Below are 24,424 nucleotides of genomic sequence, written 5' to 3'. Positions count from 1 at the left end.
AAGGCTCCATGAATCACGTGACGCTCCAGCGTTTTGGACTTCCGTTGGCAGAACTCTCTCTCTCAATAGGTTTGTTCGACTTGATGCGGCGCCGCAAGATCCGACAGGCGGATGACATCAAAGTACCGCGAGAGCGATTCAAAGCAAACTATTTATCGTTTTTCCGAATCGCTCTCGCCGTACTTTGATGTCATCCGCCTGTCGGATCTTCGGTGCCGCATCAAGTCGAACAAGCCTAATGGGCCTAAATGCTCTCTACCCAGCAAACACAATCATGTGGGGCCCAAATGGGTTGCACTTGGGCTGATATCTGGGGCCCACCCGGGCAACCCAACTGGGACCCAGCTAATTTTGTCCGCAGTTTCCATGGTGGCCCCACATGTGTTAGCCCAGATGGGCTCATGGTGGGCCCTTAATGGACACCATATAGGCCCCATTTGGGTTAACCAGATAGCTCCCATTTGGTGTCTACAGGAGTCTGCCTAGATGGGTTAATGATGGGACCCAGCTAGGTCTTATATTCGTCTCTTATGGGCCACAATAAGTATACTGTATAGTTTGTATGGGTTACATTATTTTACGGTAAATCCCTAAATCCAAACATTTAATCCATTAAAATCCTAAAGGTATTTAATGAATCGAAACCAGTAGTGCATGCTTTTTAGCAAAGTTTATTTGAATTAACTTTTCATTTGAACATACATAAAATGTGACGATTTAAACTTTATAAAACACATGTACATTTACAACTTTATAAAACATATCTACATTTACAACTTTATAATACACATGAATCTTGAAAAAAGTTAAAGCTACTGAAAACATTTGGCATAACTTGTATATCTGGGCTGTTAAATGATTAATCGTATTCAGAATAAAAGTTTGTATTTACATAATACAGTATATGTATGTGTACTGTGTATCATTGCATTCTTAAACATACATGCATGTGTATTTTTAAGAAAAATATGAACATTAATAAATGCTTGTATAATTTCAATTATTGGTAAATATAAGTATATAAAAACAAATATATATGTATATATATTTAGGAAATATTTACGTTTATAAATGCAAAATCAATATGCATAGTAAACATACACATATATTATGTAGAAACAAACTTATTGTTCTGGATGTGATTAATCACAATTAAACACTTAACAGCCCTAAACCTTTAATACATTTTACCGGAAAAAAATCTGTGCAGCTCCTCGGTCCTCTCTCTCCAAACAGCCCTGTGAAAAGACAATAATTACTCAACCAGGATACCACTTTTCACAGTTAAAACAAGAAGTGTCAGGTTAGCATTTTGGTGCCAAACATCAAATATTTAAAAATAAAGAGTATCTTAAGACTTTTACCTATCTTGTTCTCCACGTGCCCTTGCAGAACGGTTTCCTCCCCTGTCCCTGGCACCGATTAGCCACTTTGAGACAGCCTTTTCTGCATCTTTTCTTGTAATTTGGTTTGTAAGTGAATTTTTTTTCAAGCTTCCTGTAAAACACATAGAACATTAAAATATAAAATTTCAAAATTAAGCCTGCAAAGGTTTATTAACCAAACAAACACAGAAACAAGGGCACAGGGCAACATTTAAAGGCATAGTTTACCCAAAAATGAATTTCGTCTCACAAATAATGTTAAAATCTGTCCATCTAAAATTGTCATTATTTTTCAGCCAATGTATAGGTCCTTTTCATTGCCATTACAGTGAAAAAAATGGAAGATAAACATAGGGGCTGCTCACACTACACCAATTGAACCATGCCTGGGCGCATTTGACAGATAAAGCTTGGGTCCATTGAGTAGTGCGAGCGCTCACAAACATTCACTCACAGTCCCCTGGCCTGGTTAGAAGAGGTGGGCTTGAGTGTGTGTGAATTTTATTATTATAAAATTTGAATTTTGTGATTGCTGCACCACAAATTAAGTTACTTATCATTAAAATAAACTGTACACATGGTCCATATTCTCATATTCTGGAATATTGACTGTCCAAGTATGGACAATTATTTGCATACAATCAAACTAATTTGATTCCACTAATTCATGAACAAGCTCAACTCTACCTCATAACCGGTTTGCACATGAATGTTACAAACAAACCAAGAGCAAGTAAACATACCATATACAACCTCAAACAGTCTGAGGCCCCGAAACTCCCGCTTTCCATGCCGGCCAACATAATTGTACTCTCTTGTTAAGGGGTGGTCAAAAAGGAAGGCCATCATTCTTCTTGTTGCTTCATCAACAGTACTCCCTCCAATTTCTTCTACCAAAGCAACCTAATGGAAAATAGGAATATCATTATTGGGGAGATGACAAAAAAGTAACCTGAATATAAAAAGCGAGGGAACTGCAAAAATTTAATTTGTTGTTTTTCTAAATGGTATAATGACTATTTACAGTTTTATCTCAGTGTTTTTATTAGAATGCAATTAGAAAATACAGAAAATGTATAAGCAGTATTTTAAAAAAGAGGTATTGAAAAACAAGGCCCCACACTGTAAACACTGACTCTTTGCATATTTTTCTTTTTTTGCCAAAAAACGCCTTTAAAACTTAAGATATGCTAATTTAAGATATCCAGTAAACCATAGAAACATGTGGCAAAATAATCTACAAACACATAAGTAGAAAACTTTGCAAAACACAACATTTATGTCACAGTCAATACTTTTGGTCAAGTATCGGGTAAAGCCATAGTTTTGGCAATAGTAACCAATACACCAAAAAACGTGGCTACTACACTTTTACCACAAAAAATGGTTAAATGGTTAAAAAAAGAGATTTGTAATAACACCCTAATGCAAACTGATGCAGATTTATATAAGGCAAAAGCTCATGTTTGCATGATAAATATGAAACATTGTTTTAATTTTATGTATTGTTAAAGCCTTTTTGTTTATTATTGACATAGAGATCTGTCCCCAAGCTGCTTTATACACTAGCTTATACTAGCTTCTCTGCTGTGGGCCGTTTGATCTAATTGTTATAACACTAATCTTCCTGTATCGTGAGCACACAGCATGGTGCCAAACTTGTAGTTTAAGTATAAGCTTTTTCGTGTCTTGAACTATTAGATGGCGTTGGGAACAAAGGCATAATTTACAGCATTATCGTTTGGCATTGGCGCCAGAAATAAGAGGGAAAATATGATGCGATTTTGTCTTAATTCTAACATGAATCAAGAATCCAAACTACGTTTTCGAACCATAATGAAACAAAGTATTTTCATACTCATACAGTAGCCTATATATATATATATATATATATATTTTTTAACTTGTAATTCTTACCTTCTATAAACTGCAGGCAAAAGTACGGCCGAGTCTGTGCACGTGTGATAGGAAAATGCCGCCAGCGCGATTTAGGTAACTTAGTAGGGGGATGGGAATTGCTAAAGGAAATCTCACGGGATCCTTCCGGGGCTGCATCTCGCGGTACTTTGATGACATACGCCGATCGTTCTGCGCAGCAAAGACCTTTTAATTCAAATATGAATGTTGGGTACATTATGGAAATACATAAAAAAATCAAACACCACAATATTTAAATCAAAGCAATATCAAAAGAAGAAAATAAAAAAGGTTAAATTAACACATTGAAATGTTAGCCAGAAATACTTTTATATTTATATTTGCTAAACATTGCATTGAATTAGGTAGGATTTCCACCTTAACAACTATATAGGTTTGTCTCCTCGAAATGTACATTTGTGGATACTAAATTTGGCTAGAAAAAGTAATAAATTAATTCATTAATACTCCTTGTGAAAAGACATAACTGTAGCCCATTTTAAACCCATGCACACATTTCCCATTAATTACCCAACTAGAAACCACATGGGGAGCCCCCCTGGGTTCACCCATGTAAGTCCTATCTGGGTCACCCAAGTGGGCCCCAGATAAGATGCCCATTTTGAGCCCATGCCCATTCTGCACCCCTGTAGCCCATTTACAACCCGTGTGGGCCCCACATACACGTGTTTGCTGGGTAGTTTACGTCATTTGAGATGGATAGTCATTTCAGGGCAGAAGTGCATTTTCAGATTTGAACGGAAGATTATGAGGGTACACGAATTATAAAAAGAAAATGACCCACATTTATAAGCTATTTACTATAAACGCTGCATGTTTCATGAAAAAATAAGAATTGTCGTTTTTAATTTCACTGGGACTTTAACGATAGAGTTTCTTAATTACGTGCCAATTTATTCGACTCCTCTTTATTAAACTTTTTCCATATTATACTTTTTATTATCGAAAGTGAGATAATATATGTTTTTGTCGCAAACGCTCAAATGGCTGTAAATCCTTGGTGTTTCGAGTCAGATCCGTGGGCGTGGCTTGTTGGTTTCACTAAATCCTTGGTGTTTCAAGTCTTACGAAACCTTTACCCTAAACCACACCCTAACCTTACTCTGACCATCTAAACTACCTATGATTGTTAAAATTGCCAAAAAACACAAGTGGTACTCCCTGCAGAGCCAAGGGGGTGGAGCAAAGCCCAAGCTCCCCCTCGCTGGTCCTAGTGGGCGGAGCTTGAGCTATCCACGCGTAGGTACAGTCCGAACTCATACAGTTTGTTTCGCACGGCAAGAAAAGTGTATATTGAAGATGAACCGAACTTTGAGACATTTATAAAATCTTTCCATAGACTTAAACCGCTGTCTCGACCTAAATGCTATATTTGTTGCTATTTTTGACTCCCTAACATTTTTCATGATGATTTTTTAGCACGTCAGATGTGTTTCTGTGACAAACGGCATTACGTGAACAACTAATAAAACTATTTAATGCCCAAACTATGTATGTTTTCTTACAACTGTTGAAAACTTTGTATCCATCTCAGAAAATGAAATGTCATAATATTTTCTTCTTAATAGGATGAATCCTTTCGTTATTTTCCTTCATTTTAAATAAAAGCATCTATACCATGATGTAAATTACTACACTTAGTAGGCAATGTGAAAGCTTACTATGTCTTTCCTTCTTTTTTCCATCGCATTAACGTGTGGTTTAGATGTGAATTAAAATAACCGGATTAATTCGTGTAATAAAGTTCGGCCTAGGTTACCGTATCTGTCCTTTCTGTTTTTTATTCGTAGGATATAAATATGAATGCACGTACTCCAAAAATCTTGTAAATATAATCATTTAAATGGAATTATATTACTGTAATTGAGGATAGACTCATCCTTCGCGTGGTAGGCTATGCATTATGCTATTTCAATACATAACCAGTCAAAGCAAAGTAGTCTGAAACCAGCCTTGTGATTTGCCAAGATGAACATGGTAACACGTGCTCAGAGACTAGTAAGGCATCCAATCCACATTTGGCAGTTGTATAATTTAATAGTCACATATTCCACTGTCCTACAAGTGTTGCTGGATTTATTTGTTTCTATTAACCTTGATTAGCAAATTGTGCATCTAACATAAAATAAATATAATATATAATACAAAATATATAAAATTATAAATATATTTCAAGAACACAACACTTATTTTCACACAGAATTTTAATGTTATTTTACAAAAAGAAAACGATATTTACATACAATCATTTATCATATTTAAAACATCCCACAATATTCACTAGTCAGGGTTGAAGAAACAAGACACACAGATATTTCTTTTGTCTCGTATTTCCTGCAAATTCCATGTCCTCTAGTCTCTGAAAAGTGAATAAGAAAGGAGCCCGGATTTCTTCTTCGTCCATGTCACCTTCACATAATGTGTTTATAAATAAGTCACAAATTGTGATAGCCAACAAGGCATCATCCTCCTTCATTCTTAAATCTTAAAATCTTTGGCGGTTCAATCTTCCCAGCAAAGTGGCGTTCTGATTGTATGTCAGACTGATTAAAGATAGCAACTGAAAATCTGAATCATTTTTTTATTCTTTTGATGGGGTTCTCAGTCCCTCTTGCTTAACAAATAACCATAAATGGATGCAAACTTACCAAAGCCAAATCAAATGGCCTTGAGAGTATAACAGAGTACCTACAGAAATGCAAAACCAAAACTATATTAAGAAATGTTTGTGGTTAGCACACAACAAGACAACTGTACAGCAATTATAAGACCACTTACCATCAACATCATACCCACAATCAATTCCTGCCAACTGAAGTGATGCACAAATAAATACAGAATGTAGCTGTCAAGTCTGGTAATGACTTTTTGTTCAATGTTTAGGCAAACCTTTATGTTTGCTCATAGTTTTGTTAAAAAAATATGCACTGTATTCTTTCATAACTCTCCACTACAGATATTAAAGAGGTACATGCAAAGAAGTTAAAAAGCTGTACCTCAAAATCTGTCAGTACAGACATGTTCCAATGGCCTGCTGGAGAAATGGAATTAACCAATTTTCTAAAGAAATACAACAAAACAATACATTCTAGATTAAATAACAATACGGGCATTCAAATCCAAATAAAGACATAATCGATCATATTGCAATAAAAATGTTATGGTTTTAAAGAGAACTTCCCCTTCTTATGTAAGAGCCAGTGGCTAAGTTTCACTATGACTGAATTATACAATACTGAAAATCACGGCTGGCTGAAAAAAGTATGATCTCAAACAGATCTGCCATACGTTTCATAATGCATGACAAAAATAATTAGCAATGTGGAGACAGCAATAGATCTATGGAAAAAAATGATGCATGTCTCAATGTTAAGTTTATCTTTAATGGACGCTTTTCTTACCGTGCGATGCAAATTGTGTAAATTCCGATGGCCAGTACACAGTACAGAGAAGCTCAAGCTCCGCCCACTAGGTCCCACGAGGGGGAGCTGGCGCTTTGCTCCACACCACACGGTTGCGTGATGACGTCAGACTCGAAACACCAAGGATTTAGTGAGAAACGTGTGATCACGTGACGTGCGCATGACGTCCAGACGTCAGTACTTCCGGGAGTTTTGTTGTCGGGTGGGATAGAGAGAGATCGCTATTTTCTTTCCATTTAAGCCTTTTTTTTAAATCAGTGTCGACATGAATCGCATTTTCGGACGCGGGAAACCCAAAGGACCGGCACCGAACCTCACGGACTGCATCTCAAATGTGTGTATGACTCTTTTCAACTTTACAGACTGTCCAGACTGATAAACAAAGGAACTTTTGTCCTGACAACTGAAATAAATCAAGTCTCGATTTAGTCGTTTTCTGTAATAATCGTATACAACATGAAGAAACTGTTTTAGATGTCATCATATTTTACTTCACTGTAACTGTTTACACAGTGAGAATGACAGATTGAAGTAATTTAAGTTTTGCTGTGTCACGTAACGTTAACGTTAGTCAAAACAAACGCTGCCTGTCTATATAACGTTAGCTATGTTTTTGTGATGATGTTTGTTGTTGTTGATATAATTATTGTTGTTGTATTATTATTGTTCGTCATTTGATGTGAAAGTTGTGTTTCCGGGATAAAGAGGCTGTGTGTGTTATGGGTGTCAACCTGTCCTGCTGGTTAGATTAGTGATATATCGCTAGACGACATATTTCTCCATTAAGCGTATAATAAAGGAATACTTCAACCAAAAATGAAAATTCTGTCATCATTTACTCACATTCGAGTTATTCCAAATCTGTATACATTTCTTTGTTCTGATGAACACAGAGAAAGATATTTGGAAGAACGCTTAAACCAGACAGAAAAATGACACATTTTTTTGTTCTGTTGAACACAAGAGAAGATATTTTGAAGAATGTAGGACAGCAATAAATTCTGGGGCACTTTTGAATGCCATTCAATTTTCTCCTACTATGGTAGTCAATGGTGACCAAGAACTGTTTGGTTCCAAGCATTCGTCCAAATATCCTTCTCTGTGTTCATCAGAACAAAGACATTTATACAGGTTTGGAACAACTCGAGAGTGTTAAGAGGATGATTGTAAACTTTAACCGCTCTTTTACGCTTTTCTGTGGTAATGTTTTATTTGTGTCTAATGAGTTTTTTAAATATATATTGCTGGTCAGGCCAGTAATACAGATTTATGATTACCATACCAATATTTCCACAAAGAATGCTACATTTAATTTTTAACAACATATGTTGTTTTCTATAACAAACACAGTTTTATCTTATGTTAAACGTCTCGGCAGAAAAGTAATTAAAATGATTTACTTGGTCTTTTTTAATTTGCAGTAAGAGGCTGATTAATTTCACAGCTACATAATATAATCTTAAAATAAAAAATAAACACAAAAAATATATACAAATTATTATAATAACATCATGGCTTCTATGTGATGCTGTACTGCAGTGGTTCTCAAACTGGGGGCCGTGGCCTCCTCGGGGGCCCCAAGATGGTTCCAGGGGGGCCACAGATTTTGTAGCATTTTAGAAATATAGATATTTATCACAAATTTTGTGCAATCAAACATCAGAAAAACAACGCCACCAACCAAAAGAATTGATGTTTTAGCATTGTTTAACTGAATATTTTCTTGGTTTAATTAAAATTTTAAGTTTAAGATTATAAGTCTTTATTTGGGGGGCCGCAAAGCAATGCACTCTACACAAAGGGGGCCTTACAACAAAAAAGTTTGAGAACCACTGCTATACAGTGCATCACAGCAATAGATTTAGTTTGTATTGTTTAAATATGAATGAATGAAAAAAACTGTAATTAAAAAAAATATATATATATGAAGGATGTAATGACACCATCGGCTTGATAAAGAACAGTTCTTCCTCTAAACTCACTCACTTGCATCAGGCCATTCTTAGCATTGTATACGTTATATATGTACTGTATGAATGTATGTAATATTTGGTGTTATCGCTCCCTCTCTCTCTTATTAAACTCCAGGTTGACTCACGAGCCGAGTCCGTCGATAAGAAGGTAGCCAGACTCGATGCAGAATTAGTAAAATACAAAGATCAGATGAAGAAAATGAGAGATGGACCATCAAAGGTAAAACATGTGTTTAAAGTCTATATCTGTAACATTAAATCTTCACATGACTGTGTCTGCAAGTATGAGTTGACATTAAATCTTCATGGAACAGTTCGTTGGAAAATTGTCATCGTTTATTCGCACTCATCATGTATGTTTTTATTAACTTATTGTGCCTGGTCACTCACTGTCTTCATGTGTTCCATGGAAGAAAAGATGTTATTACAGGTTTGGAGTGACATGAGAGAGAGTGAATATTTTTGGGTCAACTATCCTATTCTTAATTAATAATATAATAAAACAATCAACATCTAGTTTGTTTCATGTGTGACAAAGCTTTAGTTTATACACTTTACATGTATGAAATTTAGCATAGATGTCATCTGTGTAATGTGTGTATGCACAGTCAAGTGCCTCCGTATGGTATGCAAATATTTACAATAAGTATTTTTAATAAATCTCGATATGCACACAAAATATATATTTTGGCGGTATATAAAAAGCCAAGCATGACTAAAACATTGAAAGAACTCATCATGAAATTGTTCTCCGTTTTATTTCTAGAACATGGTGAAGCAGAAGGCCATGCGAGTGCTCAAACAGAAGAGAATGTAAGTACAGTTTTACACTCAAGAAAGTAAAATCTCTATGAAACCTCTGATTTTGCTTAACTTGTTGGCTCCTTTATAATAAGACGTTTATGATCACTTAGTCTTTTTAAGACATTTTATTATCGTGTCATTGATTTGACTTAGTGCTTGTTGAAGATGATCTATCTGGGATGAGTTTTTGTTGATAATGAGGTAACTCTTGTGTGTGCAGGTATGAAGGACAGAGAGATCAGCTGACGCAGCAGTCGTTTAACATGGAGCAGGCCAACTATACCATCCAGACGCTGAAAGATACCAAGACTACGGTAAGAGGAGCGAACAGTACAGTCATCGCTCATGTATCATCATCATCATTAGCCGTTATTTTCTCGTATTATCTTCTGAACCGAGCAGATTTGCGTTACTGTGTTCAAAACAGGTGGATGCCATGAAAATCGGAGCCAAAGAAATGAAGGCGGCTTACAAGAATGTTAAAATTGATCAGATTGAGGTAAGACATTTGTGCTGTGAAATTGTCTGTGCTTGTGGGATTTATAAGTGTGTGAAGAAACCGTTTGCTGTCCACACTTTTTCAGGATCTACAGGATCAGCTGGAGGACATGATGGAGGATGCGAGTGAGGTGCAGGAGGCTCTCAGCCGCAGTTACGGGACACCAGACATCGATGAAGATGACCTGGAGGCGGGTTAGTTACACAACCCTGGTGCTAACAACAATTTTCATTTGGATTCGATTTTCACTTGCCACTGAACATCAATGTAGTTTAGCATTTTGATGTGTTGTGGGTTTGTTTGTTCCATTAGAGCTGGACGCGCTTGGTGATGAGCTGTTATTGGACGATGATAACTCGTATTTGGACGAGGCCTCTACTGCTCCAGCTATACCTGATGCTCTGCCGGGAGGCAAGAGCACTATCCGGGTTAGCAACCATCTACTTTCATACAACCAAAGATTATAACACGGTGTCCTTTTAATTGATATATATACATCCAAATATAGACAGTGATTTAAAAACTACTGAAGAACGCAATAAGGTTTCTTCAGCATGCATACTTTGTTGAAACATCATGGTTGAAACTATAGGATGATCTATTTTTGCCAAAGTATGCAGTATACATCAAAGTAAATACGTTTACAAAATATGACTAAAAATCTTGTTCTTGTTAATCTTGTTAATGTGATGGAGAGGTAGCGTGAGGTCTTCCAGTATAAATATCTAAACATTACAACAAGAAACATTTACTTGAGTTGCAAAATAACTTGAGATATTAAATCCAAATTAAGTGATTTGATGCTTAAAAGAAAATGTCTGCCAACGGGGTAAGAAAAATCAACGTGATTTAAAGGGATATTCAAAGTTTTAAACGAATTCATTTTTGAGACTTTTTTTACAGTAGCGTCATAGTGTCACACATTGATTTTTGCTAACTGATATGAATCTTGTGCTTTTCAGGATGGAGTACTGGTGGACGAGTTTGGCCTTCCTCAGATTCCAGCTACATAAAAAACAAACTGACGCAAAAGAACCTCAAACACTCGAAAGACATGGACAAATATCTACACATGTACTTTACAAAGAAACTCTGAGACAGAGCTGTAGTGACTTAAACAATCTCGCCTGCAATCTCAGTCACGTACTTCATAATCTTCTATTGCTTCATAAGGAATGTATCATTTGTATTCATACATCTTTCACAATGAATCACTGGGGTGTGCGCTTTGATTTTTCTTCAGTGGAGATTCATTTTGTTTTGTAAAGGATCTGCGGTAGTTGGTTTTCTTTGTACTGCAATACAGTGTTGCTTACTGAAAGCAAATATAATAAATTATTATATATTTGAAGACTGAATGTTTTGATGCAAACTGAGACCCAATCAGAACACAACAGTGACTGAACCTTTTAGATAAAGGCATCCATTTCATTTTTGGGGGAAATGACAATGTACAACATTGTATGTAGTTCTTCTATTACTAGTTTATTTCTTTTCGTAGTCACACTGCCTCAGGATTTATAAAGCAAAAAAGAAATACAAATGTGTCTGTATGTAAAAAACCCTGTGTCCACACAATCTATCGGCTGGATTTGGACTGTGGAGCTGTAAGTGTTACCAACTCAGTCTATAGCTGTGAGGAAAGATCTTTTGGTGCAGATATTCCACAACTTCTTTCTTGTCCTTGAGTTTCTCAAACTCATAGTATGGAATCTGAAGACAGAGAAAACTCAGTTTCACTATTGTGGCACGTTGTTGACTTATTGTAAATGTACACATTACGTTCATAAGTATTTTCTGGTGATGGTCTGTGAATAAGTATTATAATGCAATTGTAAGGGTTAGAAAAAGGTACAATATGCAAAACACACTGAAAGGCAACAAAACGTAGTTGTGTGAGTTTTACCTGAACAACATCATATCCCAGAATCCTCAGATGCCGTTGTTTGATGGTTTCTTTACCCAGTAGATGCTTTGCATTTGCTGCGAAGCGCCTTGGCCCGTCGATACAGAGAGCGATTCTGATAATGCACAAACATACATGTTACTAAAAAACAAAACAAAAAAGCATGCATTCATACATAACACAACACATGAAAGGGAGTATCAAATGCAGGACATGTGTTACCTTTTGTGAACCTCATCTACATGAGAAGCTGGCAGGACATATCCTTCTTCGTCTAGTTTTATCTCGACATCTGAACAGAGAGATGAGCTTTGAAACTTGGAAATTGCTTTTCAAATGTACAGCCAAACTTCATTTGGATGAGGAATTTCTACTGTACCTAGTGTATAGCAATACGGCGTAAGTACTTTGGAAGCAAAGTAAGACCGAGCCCCCAACAGATCTACGAGGCCGGACTTCACCGCACTGTAGAGCTGAGCTTCCACTTGAGTCTCCAGAGACTGTCCAGGGGCCAAAAATGACTTCACACGAAACTTTGGTAAAAGCCACGGACCCTTCATAAAAACACAGAACATCAATACATACTGTAATACCATTAAGCTTTACAAAAAACAAATGTATTTAACCTATAAATAAATGAGTATAGTCTACTTATAGTATACTTAAAGTCTACTTGGTCTGTACTTGTACTCAACTTTTTGATGTACAAGTATAACGAAGAATTCTACGTACTTAATTACTTGATTTGCAGTTGTGCTTACTATTGTAATTAAGTAGTAGTAGTAAATAATTGTACATAGAGTCTTATAATCGTAAACGTTCAAGTTTATAAAGGATTATGTCAGCTTTGGGGAGGAATAGTTTAGAGTAAATAAAACGTGCAAGACTGAAGCTGATCTTTGTACGCAAAGTTATTTTTCATGTGTAAAGAGCGAGTAGTATACATTAAAAAAAATATAAATAGTACATAAAGTAATCTGAAGAGAGAGAAAACTCAAATTGGCACATCTGGTGTTTCATTGACTTATACACATGAAGTTCATAACTATTTTCTGGTGATGATCTGTGGATAAGTATTGTAATGCTATTGTAAGGGTTAGAAAAAGGTACCATATTTATAATTATTTTTCATATGTAAATTAAGTAAGGGATAATCCACGGCTAGCTGTGCATTATAGGATTTTAGGTCACACTTCAGTATAGGGGGTAATTGTCGCTATTAACAAACCATTAACTACTAATTTTTCCCTGATAAACTGATAATCTGTTGCTTATTAATAGTTAGTAAGGTAATTGTTTGGTTTAGGTATTGGGTAGGATTAGGGATGTAGAGTATGGTCATGTGTGCTTTATAAGTACTAATAAACAGCCAATATGCCAATAATAGGCACGCTAATAACAACTAGTTAACAGTGAGATTTGCCCCCTTTCCTGAAGTTTTACCGGATTTTAATGCACGACGTGAAGACCAAGACCCACCCGACGCGAAGCGGAGTTCATTTTCGTCAATTAATTTCTAACACTGATCAAACTACCTGTGCATTAAACGGTTTTAATGCACACATTCCAGCCAATCAGAATCAAGTATTCAAACAGACCATGCTATAAGGCCTAATAGTATACATTTATAAAAAATAAAAATAGTAAACTACGTATGATGTAAAGTTAACTTAAAGAAGAAAGTTTACTGAGAGCATACTTCAAAAGTGAACTTTTATAAAAATGCAGTGTGAGTATTGAGTTCTATAAAAATATTTGGTAACACTTCAGTATAGAGGGCAATTCTCACTATTAACTAGTTATTATTAGCGTGCCTATTATTGGCATATTGGCTGTTTATTAGCACTTATAAAGCACATATTCTGCATTACCATACTCTACATCCCTAATCCTACCCAATACCTTAACCTAACAACTACCTTACTAACTATTAATAAGCAACAAATTAAGAGCTTATTGAGGAAAAAGTCGTAGTTAATGGTTTGTTAATAACGAGAATTGCCCCCAATACTGAAGTGTGACCAAATATTTGAATCAATTCATGCATCAACTAATACCATTTTAAGCCTGGCCTATATTTTATGGTAAATCTGTCTAATATTGCGTTGGTTACCATTATTTATTAATCTTCTTTATTAAATAATACAAAAGATAAGGTGCTTAAAAAAATCGCATATTAAATAGCAATCGCAATATTGATTAAAAAAAATCGCAATTAGATTATTTTTCTAAATCGTTCAGCCTTAGTTGCAGTATAAAGAAAAAACATAGTTGTAATGTAAACTAGTTGTGTATTGAAAGAGTCAGGGTTTAGAGCGGGCCGGAGAGCAGACAGTATATGTATGCATACTTAAAAGTACACGTTCAAAAACCAAAAAGTGGGCCAATTTAGTCTCAAATAGTATTAAATAGTACACTTACACTTAGTATACTACTACAGCCGTGGCCAAAAGTTGACACAAATATTAGATATTTATTAGATTAGATTATTATTAAAGAATGACACAAATATTAATTTTCACTAAGTCTACTGCTTCAGTGATTTTTATGTTTTTGTCAGATGTTACTATGGTATACTGAAGTATAATTACAAGCATTTCATAAGTGTCAAAGGCTTTTATTGACAATTACATTAAGTTTACGCAAAGACTCAATATTTGCAGTGTTGACCCTTCTTTTTCAAGACCTCTGCAATTCGCCCAAGCATGCTGTCAATCAACTTCTGGGCCACATCCTCACTGATTGCAGCCCATTCTTGCATAATCAATGCTTGCAGTTTGCCAGAATTTGTAGGTTTCTGTTTTGCTTGAGGATTGACCACAAGTTCTCAATGGGATTAAGGTCTGGGGAGTTTCCTGGCCATGGACCCAAAATGTTGATGTTTTCATTCCCGAGCCACTTAGTTATTACTTTTGCCTTATGGCAAGGTGCTCCATCATGCTGGAAAAGACATTGTTCATCACCAAACTGTTCTTGGATGGTTGGGAGAAGTTGCTCTCTGAGGATGTTTTTGTGCCATTCTTTGTTTATGGCTGTGTTCTTAGGCAAAATTGTGAGTGAGCCCACTCCCTTGGCTGAGAAGCAACCCCACACATGAATGGTCTCAGGATGCTTTACTGTTGGCATGACACAGGACTGATTGTAGCGCTCACCTTTTCTTCTCCGGACACTCCAAACAATGGGAAAGGGGATTCATCAGAGAAAACGACTTTACCCCAGTCCTCAGCAGTCCAATCCCTGTACCTTTTGCAGAATATCAGTCGGTCCCTGATGTTTTTCCTAGAGAGAAGTGGCTTCTTTGCTGCCCTTCTTGACACCAGGCCATCCTCAAAAAGTCTTGGCCTCACTTTGCGTGAAGATGCACTCACACCTGCCTGCTAATCCTGAGCAAGCTCTGCACTGGTGGTGCCCCGATCTCGCAGCTGAATCAACTGTAGAAGACCATCCTGGCACTTGCTGGACTTTTTTGGGCGCCCTGAAGCCTTCTTCATAACAATTGAACCTCTCTCCTTGAAGTTTCTGATGATCCAATAAATGGTTGATGTAGGTGCAATCTTACTAGCAGCAATAGCCTTGCCTGTGAATCTCTTTTTGTCCACCGCAATGATGACTGCACGTGTTTCCTTGCAGGTAACAGAGGAAGAAGAATGATTTCCAGCACCACCCTCCTTTTAAAGCTTCCAGTCTGTTATTCTACCTCAATCAGCATCACAGAGTGATCTCCAGCCTTGTCCTGGTCAACACTCTCACCTGTGTTAACCAGAGAATCACTGACATGATGTCAGCTGGTCTTTTTGTAGCAGGGTTGAAATGGAATGTACATGTTTTTTTTGGACTAAGTTCATCTAAGTTTTTTGGTACTTCACAATAAAATTCAATTCATCTGATCACTCTTCATAACATTCTGGAGTATATGCAATTCGCCATCATAAAAACTGAGGCAGCAGACTTTGTGAAAATTAATATTTGTGTCATTGTCAAAACTTTTGGCCACGACTGCAGTACATTGACATTAGCATGCATGCTACACAAAGTATACTTAACAATATGCTTGAGCTTTACTGTAAGTATACTTAATAAAAATTCTCACATGATAGAATGGACACTCCAGTTTCACAGTCATGTAGAGCTGAGTTAACTGAGCGAGCACCAGCCGATCCATCCCACTGTTCTCCTCTGCTTCAATACAAAAATAAAATTCACTGAAAACGTTTTTATTATTTTCAAAAATTATTTTGTTATTTTCAACTGTACTTTATAAATATAATATAATAAAAATTGTACTATATAATACTATATAAATATATTAAATGTATAAATATAATAAAAATATGTACTATATAAATATAATAAAAATTCATACACACCCTGTAGCTGCTGCATGAAGTAGGGACTAAAGACTTTTGAGACAAAGTTTAGCGGGTATCTCTGCAGCAGAGTACAAGCATGCAGCAAATCCAGAAGAGCTCTGGGCTGGAACTGCAAATATCTGGCGCGCAAAACAGACTCCACTTTTCGGAACAGTCTCGTCGCGTCGGGCACCGCGTATCCCAGCATTCCCAGCGCGACTATCTGTTGAGACACCTGCCACGTGGAGTACTCTTCCGCACGGTACACGAAACTCTCAGCGACCGCATTAAAAACGGGCACGGAGAGAATGCGTCGCCGCCCGAAATACTGCATCACTTTGGTTATCGTTTCTGCGTGTGCGCTGAAAGCGACCTTGGGCACGTGGCGCTCAAGAGCCTCCACGAAAAAGTGATCGCTGTGTCCATAATGCATGAGTGCGGACAAAACCGCAGTCAATTCTGCATCTGTAAAGTTTTGCACGTGTCGGACGGCTTGCTTGCAGAGTGCGATAACCAGCGGCAATGCTTGCGTCTGTTCTAGTGTAACCAAAGCCCCTAGAATCTCGCTTACGGCCACTGGATCCATTTGTTGCGCTAGTCGAAGAGCCTGAGCGTTCATTTCATTCAAGAGCTCTAGGTAGCGTCCACCTTCATTTAAACCAGACGCAAGCGCGCGGTAAACGGACACTAGCTCTGCTCTACTCCATCGGGCTGGGTCTTTATTTTGGAGTTGATTCATAGCCTGTTTAACCATCCCACACTCAGGCCCTTCCAACGCCAACAGAGCCCTCGATAACCCACACAGCGATTCAACACTCAACCTTTCCAAGTCCAATCTCTCCTGACTTTCAGACACCAGCCGCACCACCAGTCGACTCCACGGGTCGAGATAGAGACGTGTGCAGCCCAGCAGAGCTCGAACCACCACGTCATCTTCTAACACGGCTGAATCCTGCTCAAGTTTCTGACAGAGTTTGTTCAAGGCCACATCTGACAGCAGTTGTGGGTTCTTAAGACCGCAGCCATCATCCTGCTCCAGATCAGCCAGTCGGTGAAGGACAGACGCTGCTGCTCCGCTTGACAGGTCCGGGTAAGATCGCAAGAGACGCAGAACTTGCTGGGACGACGTGCAGGAGGAGAGGCGGTCCGAAAAGACGCGGTCCTCTTCGGAAGTCAGATGGTGCAGTAAAGACTGACCGCTTCCACTGGTGAGGAGCTCCTGGTGAGGGCGAACAGATCCAGCGATAAGGAACAGAGGGTCTCGTGTTATGGTGCATACAGCTCTTGGACTGAGTTTGGAGCGGGTTGGAGAGCAGACAGCGGAGGCGTGAGGACGGGGAGAACACAGAGGTCTAGCAGCACACGCTGTCAGTGATGAAGGGACTTGGGCTCCCAAATGCCTCAGCAGATGCAGCCTCAGTGCCAGGGTTCTGGCCATTTGAAATGCCTACAACATCCCTAAAATACAGTCACAGAGACGAGAACAGCTCTGTTAAAGACATAAGAGGTTCGGTTTAGAAGTTATCTGTAAGGTTTCTTGCATTTAGAACAATTTGACAACATGTAGTTGTTCCTGTAGCTCAATTGTAGAGCTTTGCAACACAAATGTTATGGATTCTATCCCAGGGAATTGAATGCAATGTAAATTGCTTTTAGATAAAAGTCTCTGTCAAACTGTTGACAAAGGACACCTGGACACAATTTTATTTGTGAAATGAAGCAGATTGTTATATCAATTCGTCCTCATTAGTGTTATGTATTAACAGTTTTTTTACTTGGAAGTTTGTCCCCATTCCTATTAGATACTGTGTATATTGTGTATATTGCACCATTATTTTGTCATACCATCAGTATAAATTAGTGATGCACAACAAATACTGCCAGAATATAATATGTTTACAATAACTTATAAACTATGTCACTGTTGTTTTTGTATTACGGTCTTTCTTTGCGAAATTCACCCGATTATGAAATTGCTCAATTTGATCAACATTCCATTAAATGCATTAATCCTTGTGTGTTTTGCTGACTTAAATCTGTGCAAAAAAAACATTAAGAAACAAGCGATCAGTGCGTATGTGTATCGTACCAATAGTTATATTAAGTTTAAAAGACAACACGTCATGAATACACGATGTAAGCTCGTGAATCACTTTGCCCTTGTAGCGCCACGCGGAAGTCATTTTGTATTGTCACCTTAAAATCTTACAAACTACAGTCTGCATATAGGGAAACATGAAGAAAATAACAGCTTTACCACGTATGGTAGGTAAAAAGCTGGAATATAGTTACCTCTATAACATGAGTCCAGTCCCGATTAAACAAACCCGGCATGCTGCTGCAGCTACTGCGCATGAGCTCTGAAAGTCGAGTTCTGATTGGTCAGTCCGCGAGTGAGTGTGGCAAAGCTCCGCCCATTCTTGTTCAGAATCGCTTTTCTAACACTAGAAAAAGTGACCGTTTACACTAGTTAATACTGAGAGATCAACTTCTAAAAGTGAAATTATTATTTATTTAAGTAAATATTAATAAAGTTTATTATGTTAAACACCTTATTAATAATGTTATAATAATGGCATATCTCGTGATGCCTGTTCTTGTAAAATATTCATAATTTTTGATATAGAAAATGTGGTAAGATATGAATTAGATGTTATTGGTTAATAACTGCCGATAAAAAAGATATTCTCGATAAAGAGAAGATGATTGTAAGGATACAAAGCATAAAAGATGTGCATTTCATTAGATGTTTAACCACAAAAGCAGCTATTTGATCTCACTAAATCACTGACAGGTAAAAGTAAAATGTCTGGTAATTACCTAGATAGCTAACAATTCTGTCTAGAATACAATATAGCTAACAAAAACCACAGAAACTCCACAAGGAACTGTTTTAATAAGAGTCATTTATTCAAAATAGTTCATATTATAAAATGTAAAAATTCTGTTAGATCCGGCCATGATAGATCAAATGCATCTAAAACAACAACATTTTCACATTGCATCCAGTTTTAATGAACAGAGGAATAAGACCCTGTCTCAGAGGTTTGACGCTGTCAACTTGTCTGTGTGCAAAGTAAACTCAAAAGTTACACTCTGTGATACAAATTCTAGACATGGACAAAATATAAGAAAATTTGTGATCCACCAGAACCCTAGATTCAGACCTACAAACCGCACTTATCAACCTTAAAGTGTACAAATGATTACGGTGAAATTGATCTAATTGACATACATCAAAACACACTGTAACTTTCACCTTGTGGCAAAAATATTCTAACAACTCAAAAAGAACCTAATTGTGTACAGACCCACGTTGAATTTTAACAGCTGAGGGATGTATTTAAGCAATGGGCTACAATAAACTTTTTCAGTGATATTGTGTTACAAACCATCCACATAGTCTTATTCTAGAGAGGTTATACAGAGTGCACCTTCTTAATTCTCATTCACACACACATATGCAGGAATAGAGCTTACGTCCTATAGAAGCTCCAGGACAGTACAGAAAACTTCTTGCCTAAAGTGGGATTTCTAAAAGGAAGAGGACTGAGGCTGGATGGCACTTGTTTTACATTTAATCGTCCTTGTCTTTGGCTCCATGCTTGAGAATGCGGGTGAACTCCACGTAGTTAAAATTGCTTTTTTTATCGATGGGTGCTTCTCTGAAGAGCTCATCAACCTCCTCATCTGTGAAGCGATCGCCCATGGTGGTCAGAAGTTCTCGCAAGTAGTCCTCATTAATGAAGCCTAAGAGAGTTTGATTCGGTCCAATCATTTTTCATTTCCACAAATCAGCATTGTTTTATGTTTTAAACGAGATTTTCTTTTTATAAAATAATAATAAAAACCATCATAATGCATTTTCAGACCACATACATAAATAATCAAGATATACACCTTTCCTGTGTAATTATGTGGTCAAGAGACTCCGATAAGATTTGGTGGTTATGTTAACTAGATGGGGATAAAACGTAAGCTTTGGTGTCTGGATTTTAAATAAGATTGTTACCTGTTCCTTCCTCATCAAAGCAGGCAAAAGCATTTCGGATAACGTCCTCCGGATCTGTGCCATTCAGTTTCTCACCAAACATAGTGAGAAACATAGTGAAGTTTATAGGACCGGGAGCTTCTGTCATCATCTCCTCCAAATAGTCATCTTTTGGGTTCTTTCCTGAAACACACGAATTCTGTAAATTGTCTGCATAGTTTCTATAGTTTAGTTTCTATATTTGCGTTCATATAAAGCAAAATAGTATTCATAGTGGTTGGGACATGAAAAGACTCCCCAAAGCCTTACCAAGAGATGCAAGCATGTCATGCAGATCCTCCTTATCTACAAACCCGTCACGGTTCTGGTCGATCATGTTGAATGCTTCTTTGAATTCCTGAATCTGTGACTGGTCGAACATAGCAAAGACATTGGAGGTTGCGCGCTGAGGGCGCTTCTTGGTGATCTTTCCCTTGGCACGTTTGCTTGACATTTTGGCTGTGTTTGTCTTTACCTGAAAGACAACAACACAAAGACATCACACATGAGCCACAGGAACATTTTCCCATCAAAACAGTCTCATTGCCCGCTGCACAAAACAGAAGACAGTCATTAGGAAGATATGTGCTGATGTATAATTGATAGTCATGATGAGGCATTGTGTAATCCATCAAAGACTGGCATGGTCAGTTTTTATTGTCCTACGAGGCACATGCGCAAGAAAAACATTCATTAGGTCTCTGCAGATAAAAAAAACCTTGTAAAACTGGGGCAGGACTCAACAAAAGGACTTGCCCAATTGTCCCCGGGGACAGTACAGGAGAGTTTCAGGCCAGTTGACTGAACTGTTGTGTTGTGAAAATATTACATTAACTGATCTGATGACTGTTTAAAATTTGTTTTATTTCTATTAAACAAAAAATCAAATCGGTGCAACGGCTTGTTTAAGCATCTTAAAAGACGACAAGCTTTAGGAAACTTAACCATAAAAGAGTAAAACCATGTTTTTTGCAGATTGATTCCCATTTGTTTTTACTACAAATAATAATACCATGGTTAAACTATGTTTATTGTGGTAAAACCATTGTAAATTTGTGGTATGTTTAAACCATGTTTAATTTCACTAGAAATAACACGGTTAAACTGATTCACTGGTGAGACCGTAGTAAATTTGTGGTATAGTTAAAACATGGTTAATTTGACTAGAAATATCATGGTTAAACTATAGTCATCGAGTTAAGACCAAAGTAAATTCGTGGTGACTATGGTTTCACTACAAATGGTTACTATAGTTAAACCATTGTTAATTTTCGTAAGTGAAAGAGGTCACAAATGTAAAAAAATAACCTGAATCATCGTAACCTACATATGTGACCCATTTGATTTTATTTATAGCACAATTCAGTTAATGAGGACAGATCCGAATCATGTGGCCTAAACCAAGCTTCAAATTTTACAGATTTAAATCAACCTTTACGTCTACATTTTTGGTGCGAGACAATAAAATGATAAGAAGCTGGTATAACGATAGTTAACAACTTAATGACAACCTTAAACTTATTTATCAAATATTGCAACGGGATAATAATATATTTACTCTAAACCACATTCCTTACGAGGCTTATCAAGGAGTCGAACAATTTCAGACATGTCATGGCATACTGTAACTCCGCCCATTCTTTCCGCAAGTACAGCTTTAAACTAATGTAAAACACATTGTTGATTAAACAATTTCATGAGATCAACGTGAAAATCGTCTATATATTTTAAAGATAAAAAAGATTTCTCACCGTACAATCCGAGTGAATCTGCTAGCGCGTTCAACCACCGCCCAAACTTCCGGCTTACACAGCGGAGCTTCCGCAAGCCTTTTCAGACCACACCAACTCACATGAGTAAGGGGGGGAAATATAACATGAAAATGTTAAAAGTGTACTGTAATAAACATGAAGAAGTTTTTTACATACTTCTAAAAAGACATAATTGTTATTTGAAAAGGATTAGATATATGATATACCCATTTTCTGCCACGTTAGATATCCAAACACGCCCCCCACGCAAAACTTCTTTAACCTGACCATATATGGTATGAATTCTTTTTCCTGCCCAACTCAAGCAGAAGAAGAACATAATTGTATTGTTGTTGTAAAAAGTATTTGTTTAGAAATATTTAAATGTTTTAAGGCATGACTATTTGTTTCTTATTGAGACGAATTTTGTGTACAATGATTCATGAAAACGTACTCTACCACTTAGTATGCATTCTAATTTGATTGTGGTCGAAACTCCTTTATCTTTTCAGCTTTTGTATTTGGTATTATTTATGTGATAATTGACAATAAAGACTGAAGATTGAAATAACTTCTGAAAACAACCATTTCACAGCTGAAAGATAGCCCACCTGAGTTTATTTAAACGTTTAGTTAGTACAATGTCTCACAAATACATACTTTGAACAACAGTGTCATAATTCATTATTGAAACTATAAAGTGTTTGTGGCCATTTAAAGGATCTGTTTTTTGATTAACCGAACTCTAGAAAATGATATAATGCACATTTAAAAACACAAATTTTTAAGGTAATTGATTGACACATTTTTATTTTCTTACTAATTTTTAAACCATTCATCAGACTTTGTTCAGTAAAACCAAGAAACATAAAGGGGATTGAAATACTATTAATCAAAATAAAACATTGTGGAGAGGAATAAATAAATGGTTGTACTGTTTAGCTGTTATCGTATTATTTTCAAATAATCAATTAAAATCTAAAAAATGAGAATATGATATAAAATAATTTTATTGCTTTGAACAGTTTCATAGCTGGGTATAAGGACATCCTCTGTGTAGGGATGCACCTACAGGCACACACGTCTGTGACATGTCTACTGACAAAATCTATTTACAGTTTTTTTTACAATCGTTTTTGCACTAATAACAGAACCTTCAAGTCAAAACAGTCATTATTTGTACCACAGGCTGTCCAGTGTTCAAATATTGCGTTCATATCTTTAAAGAAGCCTTGTATTTGCAGAAGCATTGTTTCAAAAAACTAATTTATTATGAAATAGCATAGGAACATTACTTTAGATCACCCATACACAAGATACACCACTGTGTATTTGCTAGTACAATCATTAAATATAGTTGTACAAAACATGTGATTCAGATTTCATTATTTTACTGAAGACTAGAGAATAATACAGACACAGTGGTATCATTGAAATACTGTAATGTGGAATTTACTGATGGAATAAAATCACAACATAGGTTTTCCAAAGGAAAAATTTAGATTAAAGAAAAAAAACAATACAGTATACTGTAAACTGAAGTGTTCCTCACTGCACTGCATCTATGTTTCCATCAACCCGGTCTTGTGGATTTGGCCGCAGGTTCTCATCTACATCATAATGGATGTTTTCATTCGCTAAACCTCTTGGAAAGAATCTTCTGGCATGGCGAATCCAGGCCTGACACGGATCTGCTGTGATGTCATTGCATGCATCATCCATGGCCTGGAGAAGAGTGACTTGTTCGTGAGGGTGCCTATCATAGACCTTCCACCTCCATGTGGAGAAAAACTCCTCAATTGGATTAAGGAAAGGGGAGTATGGAGGTAAATACAGGGTGAGAATTTGTGGATGGGCCGGAAACCATGCTTGGACCATTCGAGCATGATGAAACTGAACATTATCCCAAGCTATTACGTAGGTCACACCATCAGCTCTACAGACCTGATTTAGCTCATGAAGGAAGGCTATGAGGAGAGCTGCATTATATGACCCAACACGAGGTCTGCGTCCAACCACTCCATCTTCTGATATAGCTGCACACATGGTGATATTGGCTCCACGTTGTCCAGGTACTGTGACAGTTGCCCGCTGGCCAATTAAATTCTGACCTCTCCTCCTTGTCTTGGCTAGGTTAAAGCCTGCCTCATCCAAAAATAAGAATTTGTGATGGTTTTCATCAGCATCCAGCTCCATCACCCTCTAAAAAGACAAAAACAATTAGTGATTACAATGACATAGAATGTTTGGGGATTTTTCTCCCCCAAAAACAGGCAAATTGATCATACCTGAACATACTCATTCCTCAGTTGCTTCACTCTCAACTCTCAACTCAACTCAACTTTATTTATATAGCGCTTTTACAAT

At 37.0% G+C, this 24,424-nt stretch overlaps 3 protein-coding genes and 1 long non-coding RNA gene across 11 annotated transcripts; 1 reads left to right on the top strand and 3 right to left on the bottom strand.

Annotated features, from left to right (window-relative positions):
• Positions 1-649: 649 nt before the first annotated feature.
• LOC130558621 (uncharacterized) lies at positions 650-6,810 on the bottom strand. 6 transcript variants are annotated; one of them, XR_008963452.1, is made up of 8 exons: positions 6,725-6,810; positions 6,320-6,383; positions 6,102-6,135; positions 5,972-6,011; positions 3,303-5,732; positions 2,129-2,288; positions 1,365-1,497; positions 650-1,238 (listed from the first exon to the last, which is right to left on the bottom strand). It is a non-coding gene; the product is annotated as an uncharacterized LOC130558621 (long non-coding RNA). The 6 variants fall into 6 exon arrangements; XR_008963451.1 differs by having other exon boundaries at positions 3,303-5,682; XR_008963450.1 differs by having other exon boundaries at positions 3,303-6,011.
• Positions 6,811-7,010: 200 nt separating this feature from the next.
• Positions 7,011-11,098, top strand: chmp5b (charged multivesicular body protein 5b). Its single transcript, XM_057342700.1, has 8 exons — positions 7,011-7,079; positions 8,834-8,938; positions 9,485-9,531; positions 9,743-9,836; positions 9,950-10,021; positions 10,107-10,215; positions 10,334-10,449; positions 10,984-11,098. Exons 1-8 carry the CDS (start codon positions 7,011-7,013, stop codon positions 11,032-11,034), a joined length of 663 nt encoding a protein of 220 aa, XP_057198683.1. The 3' UTR covers positions 11,035-11,098.
• Positions 10,990-18,636, bottom strand: fastkd3 (FAST kinase domains 3). Of its 3 annotated transcripts, none has more exons than XM_057342673.1 (7): positions 18,569-18,636; positions 16,295-17,734; positions 16,018-16,106; positions 12,307-12,481; positions 12,150-12,219; positions 11,928-12,042; positions 10,990-11,734 (listed from the first exon to the last, which is right to left on the bottom strand). In XM_057342673.1, exons 2-7 carry the CDS (start codon positions 17,712-17,714, stop codon positions 11,636-11,638), a joined length of 1,968 nt encoding a protein of 655 aa, XP_057198656.1. In that variant the 5' UTR covers positions 17,715-17,734; positions 18,569-18,636; the 3' UTR covers positions 10,990-11,635. The 3 variants fall into 3 exon arrangements, with proteins under 3 accessions (XP_057198656.1, XP_057198671.1, XP_057198663.1); XM_057342688.1 differs by having other exon boundaries at positions 16,018-16,103; XM_057342680.1 differs by having other exon boundaries at positions 16,295-17,765; positions 18,569-18,607.
• Positions 18,637-19,162: 526 nt separating this feature from the next.
• On the bottom strand, positions 19,163-22,169 carry myl12.1 (myosin, light chain 12, genome duplicate 1). Its single transcript, XM_057344920.1, has 4 exons — positions 22,058-22,169; positions 20,577-20,781; positions 20,289-20,450; positions 19,163-20,026 (listed from the first exon to the last, which is right to left on the bottom strand). Exons 2-4 carry the CDS (start codon positions 20,758-20,760, stop codon positions 19,854-19,856), a joined length of 519 nt encoding a protein of 172 aa, XP_057200903.1. The 5' UTR covers positions 20,761-20,781; positions 22,058-22,169; the 3' UTR covers positions 19,163-19,853.
• Positions 22,170-24,424: the final 2,255 nt, after the last annotated feature.

The sequence above is a fragment of the Triplophysa rosa genome, linkage group LG1 (genome assembly GCF_024868665.1).
Source record: "Triplophysa rosa linkage group LG1, Trosa_1v2, whole genome shotgun sequence".
NCBI classification, from domain to species: domain Eukaryota; kingdom Metazoa; phylum Chordata; class Actinopteri; order Cypriniformes; family Nemacheilidae; genus Triplophysa; species Triplophysa rosa.
The sequence above is the reverse complement of the archived record's forward strand: the minus strand, read 5'-3'. Positions and strand labels throughout refer to the sequence as shown.